The sequence below is a fragment of the Magnolia sinica genome, chromosome 2 (genome assembly GCF_029962835.1).
Source record: "Magnolia sinica isolate HGM2019 chromosome 2, MsV1, whole genome shotgun sequence".
NCBI lineage: Eukaryota > Viridiplantae > Streptophyta > Magnoliopsida > Magnoliales > Magnoliaceae > Magnolia > Magnolia sinica.
This window is the reverse complement of record NC_080574.1, coordinates 10,604,870-10,615,015: the sequence shown is the minus strand read 5'-3', so window position 1 is coordinate 10,615,015 and position 10,146 is coordinate 10,604,870. Positions and strand designations below refer to the sequence as shown.

Here is a 10,146-nt window from a genome sequence, read left to right as displayed (position 1 = left end):
GGCCCAAGGTTTTCACTTTGTACCATTGATGTGATTGGACGCAAGCCACCAATTAAAATGCTAGGATTGTTCCATTCACAGCATGGCTCGCAGACTAATGATGTGGATCGGTAAACCACATGCTGTGATCCTTGGAAATTGAAAAAAGAAAAAGGAGACAAAAAAAAAAAAAAAGATATTATTTTAGGGAACGTTTGACATCCAAGTCATCAAGAACACATGCACAAGATCCGGACTGTTCATCTGTTGGATCCTACCATAGATGGGCCACATGCCAAGAATAACAGCTCTAAAACGATGCTAGTCTTTGAGCGGAGGGCATTTTCCCAAAGAATGTTGACCATTAGTGGGACATTTTTCCTCGCCCCATTAGTAGCCTTCAAGAGTCCTCCAATCGATGGCTGCGATCATTCCTGCCAGTGCTATCACTTAGATCTTGTATGCCTACGGAGACTTGACTGCTTGATAGCTCTCACTTAGATATTGCATTTAGTACTGGATACTCTTACCCTGTTTGGAGAATACCTAAATATGAGTTTATCTCATTTTAGTTAACAGTAATTACATATTAGAGATCTAATCAAGATCTCTAATACATAATTACTGTGTTAACAAGAACTCGTTATTTTATTTTATTTTTTTTTGGGTTAGCTTGTCAGTACCCACCCATGTCAGTACACACACTCCATGTTAGCCACCCCCACTAGGGATCGATACCAAGACCTCAAGTATTGAAACGAGGTATCTCCACTCAGTCTGCCAGTTGATGGATCTGGGTGTAAGAACTCGTTATGAATTAGAGATGAAGAGCTATAATGTGTAATTACTGTTATCTAAAATAGATGAAATGAGGAGCCTTCCTCCTTACTTTGTACTTGATTTAACACCTAGCTTGTGTATTTTTCCCACTTCCACAAATCATCCAATACTAAAGGAGGGGTTAATGGCTCATGAGCATATGCACAAGTACCTTCTGAGTTCAATACATGAAAGCCATAGTTTGGTGATCTAAACTGTTCATCGATGGGCCACTGTGGATAGGGGATGCCCCAAAAATCTCCCAGATTTAGGTCGTCCTAATCTTTCAGCTACAAAACATAGACAAGAAATACCGCGAAGGTCCACATTCAACATAACATAGTAGGAGAAACCTAGGGGCTGGGAACTTCCAATCTGGGAGGCTTTCCATAAACCCATGGTCGGACCCACCAGATCAATCTGGATCACTGAACCGCAGGCTGCAAATGTTTGGAATCCTGCATGTCTACCCACAGATGCCCAGACCCTAGAATGTCCTCGGCAATTAAGTGGCAGTGTGCTGCGATCAGGGCAGTTGTCCCTCTTGAAGATTGACTCAATTTTAATGTAATAATCGGGGACCCGCCAATACATTTCCATCTCATCAGCAGATTGAAGACAAACAAAGAAAGAAGACATGCATTGTAGTCGGATTCTCCTAAGATCTGAAATGCAATTGATAATTTGAAACTATCTAAAGCAGTTTGTTTTTTTTTTTTTTTTTAAACGATAATGGCACCAACTCCTAAAACACTTAACATACTTGATGTTAACAAGCCATTACATTGACCAGCCTAGCAAAGGAGCGGACTGGTACTATCCAAGAAAGTTCTGTTACTTCAGACAGAAATATGATTAAAGACTAGAAAAGAATCTTACACTCCTTGGAATATTCATATCCGCATTCGGAGCATTTTATGATTGGCACTCCATCCAAACTGGCATAGTTGCAATCTTTTGGCAATCAGCCTTATTTTGGATTATCAACTTTTCTTGTTAGTGTCAAGGTTTTGCTTCGAGAAGTATAGAAGCATATGGAGCGATGTTGTATGTGCCTTTGATGCCAGGCACGCCATCCGGAACAAAATCATCAGGAGATTTGAGATTAGTGTCTACCTGCAGTTCAACAAAATCATTAGTGCTGATTTACTTTTGAATGCTGAAAGAACATTTTATTTGAATCGAAGTCTAATATTTAGGCATTGAGATTGGCATTCAGGAGAATGCTGATCTTGCCAGTTGCCAGAGATTCCCTTATTCCCTTGTTCAATGCCATGTGGGCCCATTCAGATGGTCCTCACCAAGCAGAGCAACAGGATGCTTTTCTGCCCAAATTAACATCGCATGCATTTCAGGTTGCACCTGAAACAGAACCTTACATTTAGGGCCACAGGAAAAACAGAAATAATCAAATCTCCTGTGATACAGTTTCCATTTCCCATGCTGCCTCAAATGAATGGGGCAGATGGACGGTTATCTGCTCCATGAAAATATCCAACTCTGCAATTTGGGTGCATCCAAACCCACTCTTTAACTTTCTTGGCAGTAGAAAACTTCATATATTGAGCTGAACATCGAATATATGACAAGAAATTAGTTCCACTCTTGAAAAGTAAGTTTGAATGTCACTTATGACTCATTGAGTAATTGCATGTTTGAAAACCTTAAAGAAAGGGGAAAAACAAAAAAGCCAGAAAAGAAAAGAACCATGGCCTATCGAAAAAAAAAAAAAAAAAAAAAGAAGCCATCATTCCTGAGGATATAGACTCATGGTTTTTGTCTCTTGTTCCTAAAATTCATACACTATCTTTTAGCCAGTTTCAATTTACGAGTTATTTGCCTGCCCGTACAGGAGTTTGTCAAAGACATTGCATTAGGTGCCTGGGTGCACCTTCATTGGGATAACTTTAAAGAACAGGGTGCCTCTGTGAAAAGGACAAGATTGCACATGAGATGATGAAAGAATTCAAAAGGGGAAAAAACAATGTTGTTAGGTGACATCAAGCCTTAAACAAGATACAAGAAAGAAAGAAAAAAACTTAAAACAAGATAGAATTCATTTTTGTTAAATGAGTCAATCTTGGTCTGTGTTGAAGTGGATCAAACCGTAAGTAGATGATTGTGCTCATTCATCATTGTGATCAACGCAACAGCCCACAGACATTTTAAAACTGGTTGTGGATTTGGACTGGGCATTCCCAAATTTCTTTCTCATTGCAGAAGAGGCAACGAGTATTGAGACTCTTTGTAAGTTACAACATGAAGTGGAATGGGAGTAGCACCTAGTTAGAAGGATTGTCCAACAAAGTTTTGGACTGTGATTTATGGGTGAAAAACCATGAAGGCTAATATTCAAAACCATGGATTTCAACTCCAGAAATGGGTCTTTCTCTTCTTCTTTCATGGACTTTTCACAAGTTCTTTCATGGATTTCATGGGGTCGTTTGGATGCCTGTAAAGTCCTTAAGTTGTAAAGGGATTACAGGTAATCTGATTACAGGAGCTGTTTGGATGCATGTATTTGCCTGTAAAGGCTTTACAGGCTGTAAACAGATTACAGATTTTAGCTGTAATCTGAAACTTGGTAAAGAAAAAAAAAAACCATGTTTCAGATTACAGGTAAAATCTTTACAGCTAAAAAGGCATTATACATGTTAGAACACAATGGTTAATATACACTCATGATATGTGGGGCACACCGTAATGTGTACGGTACATCCAATCGATCCATCATGTGCAACCCATGATGCTCTCCTGTGGCCCTAAAAACACAGCTTGTCCAATATCAAATGGACCACACGAGGGAAGGATGGGATGTCCACCATTAAAAACTTCTAGATTGCATTTGGGGCCCACAGTGATGGATGGAAGACATCCAATCCGTTTAGTGTGTGCATGCTTTAATGCACTCTTAGGGCCCTTAAAAAAATAAAATCAAGTCCTTATGTGATTTGCAGATTTTGGAAGGTTCACCGCCCAAGCTCGATGGTATGAATACCAACTTTATTCATTGTAAAGACTTTACAGGCTAGCCAAACACACAATCTGTTTACCTGTAAACAGATTACCACTTAAAAGCCAAACGGAATATCATGTAAACCGATTACACCTGAAACTCTTTCCAGGTGTAATGTGTTTACAACAAAAATAAAAATAAAAAATTACAGGCATCCAAACGACTTTCACAAATAAGGTGGACAAAATGAACTGGTAGAAAAAGACTTGATGACAAGGGATAAGACTACAGGTACACAGGTTCTGATGGATGCATACATTGAACTCATCAGAGATGAGTTTATGTTTGCAGGCTGTAAATGGCATATCGAGCAAACAATGACAGATTGAAATCAACTTTGTGACATCAGTTTTACATTTTACTATGCAGAAGCAAAAAACAGTTGGCATATGAATGGAGAAAAAGAAGAAAGCATACCACTCGGTACCATTGCCTCTTATGAGGTGGTGAGGGTATTGCAGCTTTAACAAAATAGTCATGTGCATTGAATGCCAAGTAGATGTCTCCAAGATTTGCATCATGAAGCCTACAAGGTGAATGTTTCATTGGTGAGATACCAAATCAATTTTATCCTTTTTACATAGAAGTGGAGAACTGCAAATAACAACTGAATGGTCTAATAAACAAGGCAATTTTTTTGCACACAGAAAAAGCCTTGCAAGCAAGATGGAACATAAAATGATTTCATGAATACAGAGAAGTTCGGATTTACTTAAAAAGAACAGTTTTTCTTACGTAAATGCAAGGAATCTGCTCTCATAGTTGTCCCAGTTATCCTCGTGCCAGGTAATATCACCCTGCAAGGTAAACCAATCAAGATATCGTAGAAGAGAAAAACAAGAAATAAATTTTAAGCAAGCAGGAGTAAAACAGGAAATGAGCGAAACTTGGTTACTAAAACACCTTTAAATTGTAATCTTTAACATTTTCTTTGTTGAGATCGTCAGTCTTGGCAATAAAAGAACAGTTCCCTAGGTGGACTTGACTGCATCCTATTAGTTCACCACGTGTGCCCAATTCGAGCAGAAGTCATTAAGCAGATAAACTCATCTTGCTTTATCATGTTTGAATATGCATTCAAAGCTTTCAGTAATTCATTTATCTTAGTGTCTTGGTTGCCAAGAACCCCTGCCCAGATGTCTGTCAGTGGCCTGTCCCAATATCTACCATATCGGATGACTGATGAAAATGGAGAATTGCAACCAATGATCTATTCCTACCTCAGGCCTGATCAGACCGTCTGGATCATCTGAGAAGGAATATTCTGCGGGTGCCTCTGTGATGCCTCCTATCCACCATGGCTTCCGCTAATTGAAAGTTTCCAATCGCCAAACCATGGGATCAGCATGTAAAGGTTGTTGGACAAAGCAAACAACATCTTTTGTTTGATCTGTTCAAATGGGACCCATCTTTCATTACATCAAATCATTTGTCCATTGCCATCCTCCAATGTCTTGCCTATCATACAATTCTATCCATCCAAAGAGACAACCAATGGCCCACCCCAAGGATTGCATCTACATACAACCACACATGTCATTAAACCAAGCCCTCTATCAAGTGAACCTCAGTGTGGACTGACCTACAAATCAGGCTGTTGCAGACATCCCGTGGGCTAAAGTGTGCATCACAAATGAACTGCAAAATCATTGTCTTTCCTGCTCAATTGTTTTGTATTCTGTGGCCCGCCTGACAAACAGGTGGGAGCAGGGATCTACATGCCAGAGCCACCTGATGGCAACTAGGATATCATACATGTGTACTACATCTACAGTTTGGTGACTGAGAAAATGCTTGAGTGAAAGAACCAGCATCTTGTCTATGTAATAAAACTGTACAAGTGGGACCCACTTTTAGCTGATGAACCTCACAAAGGAACAGCAGTTGCTGCAGCTTTCAGACACTCCACTGCGGCATATCGCAAAATTTTCTATTGCTGGAAACTGAAATTGATGGTAACTGGTTCATAGGTTACTTATTTTGCTAGGATTGCAAGGTCCACTGTCAACTGCTGATATGGACCTTATGCCTAATGAAGGCTATTACCCTTCTAAACCCATATGGGCTTACAAAACCTCTGTGCTATTGTATACATGTTTTATACCCATTCACTCAACGCAATGCTTTAGTTGTCATACGGTACTTTTGCCATGTATCATACCCATCACTCAATGTGATAGGGTATTTATGTCAATCCTGTTTAATTGGATAACATGCATCCAGACCACATACACAGAGAGACAGTCAACTAAATGATTAAGATCAAATGATAATGTTCTAACTCTTAACTGTTTACGAGTTGAACAGATGCAGATGGGGCCTGAGGATAGGATAATTTTATTGTTTAAAAAAAATGATGTGAATTCATCATTTAGGATTCTCTGGTGATGGGATTCAGCAATGGTTGAAGAGTCTTTTCGATGCTCATGGGATTCATGTAAGCTGGACTGACGAAGAGCAGGGGGTATTGCAGGAGGCAGTCAGCGCGGGAAACGGCAGAGAGGTCTTCATGACGAATCGTAGGGTTTTGATTAACAGGTGGGGGGTAGAATGGACGAAGTTAGGAAACGGAAACAAGGGATGGAGAAGGTTGGTATGGGGAAGGAGGAGCTCTCTGAGCTACCGAGTAGTGGAGAAGGCATGGAACTCCCTTCAATGGTTGTGGTGGTTGAGACCTCTGAAGGCGCTACCCTATCACAAATAAAGGGATGGTTGGAAAATTGTTGTGGTCTGGCGGAGGAAGAGTTTATCATCAAACTGTTTGGATTGAGCTAGGTCTGGATATCTTTGAAGCCAGGGGCGAATATCGACCGGGCAATGGTGGTAGGAGCCATTTTTTCCTGACAGACCCATAAAACAGATTACAAGATGGAAGGAGAAATCCTTCTTCAGGTGGGAGGAGGCATGGTTCTTTTATCTGAGGAGTCCTGCTCGAGCTTTGGTTTCATGAGGTGTTCTTAGCAATAGGCTCATGCTTGGGTGAGGTGGTGGCGATCGATGCTGCAATGGAAGATGAGGTGGAGATTGGGGTAGCTTGATTATACGTGAAAAAGAAAAGGGCAATGGCGGACCCAGTCTCTGTTAGGGTTGCAGTTGGGGAGGAGACTCTTGATTTAAGGGTCGAAAGGAGAAAATTTGGGGAAACCCGCCTTGGTGGGGGGAGATTTGGTTAGTATGTAAGTTGGTGGCTCGGCAGGGAGAGTTTCCCGCAGGTAGAGGAGAGGAGATAGAGCACAGCTTCAGTTCTCCAGGATAGCACCGGAAGGAGAGGAGGGCACATTTAAAAATCTCATTAGCAGGTAGAGGAGTTAATAAGGAGCTACCATGTGGAGATGAAGAATATGCGGGTGTACTGAAACTTATATATGCATCCCTGAGAGAATTGTCGTCAATTGGAAAAAGGTTAAGGGAAACGAGGATGTGTTGTGGGGAGCCCGAACTCAACTCAGAGGCAGTAGATTGTCTACATATGTTGCTAGATTGCGTCAGTGACAGCATGGTGGAGCTTGGGAAGCCAAAGTTCGGGCTAGGGGGTTTACTTGTCAAAGACCATTGGGAAGTATTGGCAATAGTTGACCATGAGTCAGCTGGAGATAGGCAGATAGCTAGATGGGTTAGAGGGGATCTCGGCAACGTTGGGGAACGTGGATTATGTTGTCAGCATGTTGGAAGAGGCCCTAATCATAACTCCTTTGCATCTTACCACCATGCGAGACAAAGACTGCCTTACATCAACCCACTTCAGACTTAATACCAGGAGGGCAGATTGACTCTCAAGGGGAACATGAGTTAATAGAAGATCAATTGCATGGGTCTAAAGATGTTCTGGAAAGAGTTCCTTAGTCTGGAATGCTCAATTAACTTTAACTCTGCTGGCAAGGCTAGTGGGGGAAAGAGGGTTAGAGAGGGGTTAGGCTGATTGATCAATGATGGTTTTCTCATGGAATGTTGAAGGCTTGAGATGTATTGTAAAAAAAACAAAGGCAGACGTTACCATGCTACAGGAAACAAAGATGACTGCTATTGACAGAGGTACTCTTGATTCAATTTGGGGGGGTTAAGTTTAAAGATTTGAGTAGCTTTGGATGTTTGTGGGTTTAATGAGGGGTATAGTCATGGCTTGGAAGTCTGAGATTTTGAGTCACGAAGACAGGGATGTCAGTACATTCTCTATATCTATAGTTTTGCGAGAAAGATCTTTTGGATTCCATTCAGTTTTCGCAATAGTTTACAGGCCTTGCATGTCTGATCGGCGAGTGCATCTATGGGAGGATCTCACTAAAGTTTAAGCAGAAGTGGAACCCATCATGGTGTATTGGCAGAGATTTAATGTTGTCAGATTTATATATGAGAAATCAAATGGGGGCCATATAACTCGCAGTATGAAAGATTTGCAGATTGGGTATACTTGCATGATTTATTGAATATTCTTCTTAGGGGGAGCTAAGTATACATGGTCTAATGGGCGTGAGGAAACCATTTGTTCTCGATTGGATTTCTCGCTTGCGCGTTAGCAGTGACTGCCAAGAACTATTTCTAATCATCGTCCCATTTTGCTGGAGGTGGCAGATGAGGATTGGGGTCAAAAACTTTTCAGGTTTAAGCTATAGCCTGGATGGAGATTGACGGGTTTGAGAAGCTGGTTGTTGATTGGTGGACTTCTTTCGTGTTCGAAGGTTTTGCCGGATTTAGATTGAGCCGAAAGCTCAAGTTACTGAAAGGAAAAAAAAAAAAAAAAAAACTCTTGGCACTCGGGAGCCAAAGTTTGACATATTACTAAAGGAGATTAACGAGTTAGATGTTAAAGAGGAGCCAGTCAGTTGGCAGTCGAAGAGAGATAAGAAAGCTTCCTTAACCTTGAAATACTCTAATCGTATTAAAGAGGAGGAAATCAGGTGGAGGCAAGGATCAAGAGCCTTATGGCTTAACAAAGGTGACAAGAATACTTTTTTCTTTCATAGCATAGCCAGCACAAGGGCTCGGGGAATAGAATTAGCAGCCTGATAGTGGAGGGGAAAAGGACAACGAAAGAGGGTGAGATTTGCAACTGAATAGTTCATTTCGACAAGAATCTGTTATCTTGCAAGCAATGGAAGAGGCCGTGGCCAGATAATTTGGATTTTCCTTATTTGTCTACTAAGGAGGCAACGTATCTTGAAAATCCGATATCTAAAGAAGAAGTTAGAGTGGCTCTTGATTCAATGCGTGGAGATGAGGCCCTAGGCTTTAGATAGATTCCTGTTGATATTTTTTCAGAAAATTTGGCAATCAGTTAAAGGGGATACGATGGCGTTCGTTCTTATCTTAATACTTCGAGTGAAGCCATCTATCTAATGATCTTGGAGTGTCATTTATAGATCTCATTCCCAAAATCGAAGGGGCTGAAATGTTAAAATGCTTTAGGCCCATAAATCTCATTGGGTGTCCTTATAAAATATTAGCCAAGGTTTTGGTTTTGAGGCTTCGATAAGTGCTTTATAAGATTATTTCTTTGTACCAGAGGGCTTTTATGGAGGACAGACAGATTCTAGATGGTGTCCTCATTGCGCATTAATGCATTTCACTCCAGGAATAGGAAAGGAAAGTGAGGGTCAATTTGCAAGCCTAACATCGAAAAGGCATATGATCTAGATTACATGTTTCAGAACTGGGTTGTGGTCATAAATGGAGAGGATAGATGTGATCTTATGTGCAGTCCGTTATCTTCTCTATATTGGTTAATGGCTCACTAAAAGGTTTCTTTAAGGCATCTAGGGGTATTAAGCAGGCAATCCTTTATCTCCATCCTCTTTCAAGTGGTCAGAGAGGTATTTATTAAGATAATGCATAAAGGGAAGGAGATTGGATTAATCAGTGGCGTCCGAGTTTCAGATGCAGCAATGCAAATTAGTCACCTCCAATACGCTAATGATATTCTTCTATTTAGCGATGTGAAAGTGACCTCGGTGGATGACCTCAAGAAAATTATGGTATGTTATAAAGCGGTGCCAAGGTTTACCATTAATGTTGCTAAGAGTGAAATGATGGGAATCTGCTTGGATAAGGAGTTAGCATGATTGGTTGCTACATTCGGATGCAAAGGGGCCTCCCCTCGTCACATCTTGGGATGTCTTTTATGCATTTGGAAGCCGGAAAAACATTTGTGGGATAAGATTATGTAAGATGAATAGGGCCCACAATCCCCGGGCAAGGCCTAGGCCAATTAAGCCCAAACCAAAGCCCCACAGCTGGCCCATCAATAAGGAGGCCCAAGCCTCCTATTCATGTAGCTAAATTAACTAGCTATGCAATAATCAATCAGCCAAAGCTTCTTAATTGCATTCTTATCCTTT

The 10,146-nt window shown here is 40.9% G+C and overlaps 1 protein-coding gene across 4 annotated transcripts in view; it reads right to left on the bottom strand.

Moving 5' to 3' along the window:
* Window positions 1-1,440: 1,440 nt before the first annotated feature.
* The window catches only part of LOC131234519 (isoamylase 3, chloroplastic), a 61,005-nt gene continuing 52,299 nt past the window's right edge, over window positions 1,441-10,146 (bottom strand). For 3 of the 4 annotated variants that reach the window (XM_058231466.1, XM_058231462.1, XM_058231472.1), the window contains 3 exons: window positions 4,550-4,611; window positions 4,232-4,340; window positions 1,441-1,914 (listed from right to left, as the gene is read on the bottom strand). In XM_058231466.1, the coding sequence (XP_058087449.1) occupies window positions 1,801-1,914; window positions 4,232-4,340; window positions 4,550-4,611 (285 nt within the window). In that variant the 3' untranslated portion in view covers window positions 1,441-1,800. Of the gene's footprint in view, window positions 1,915-4,231; window positions 4,341-4,549; window positions 4,612-5,034; window positions 5,332-10,146 lie in introns of those variants that run through there. The other variant, XR_009165735.1, reaches the window with a different exon arrangement.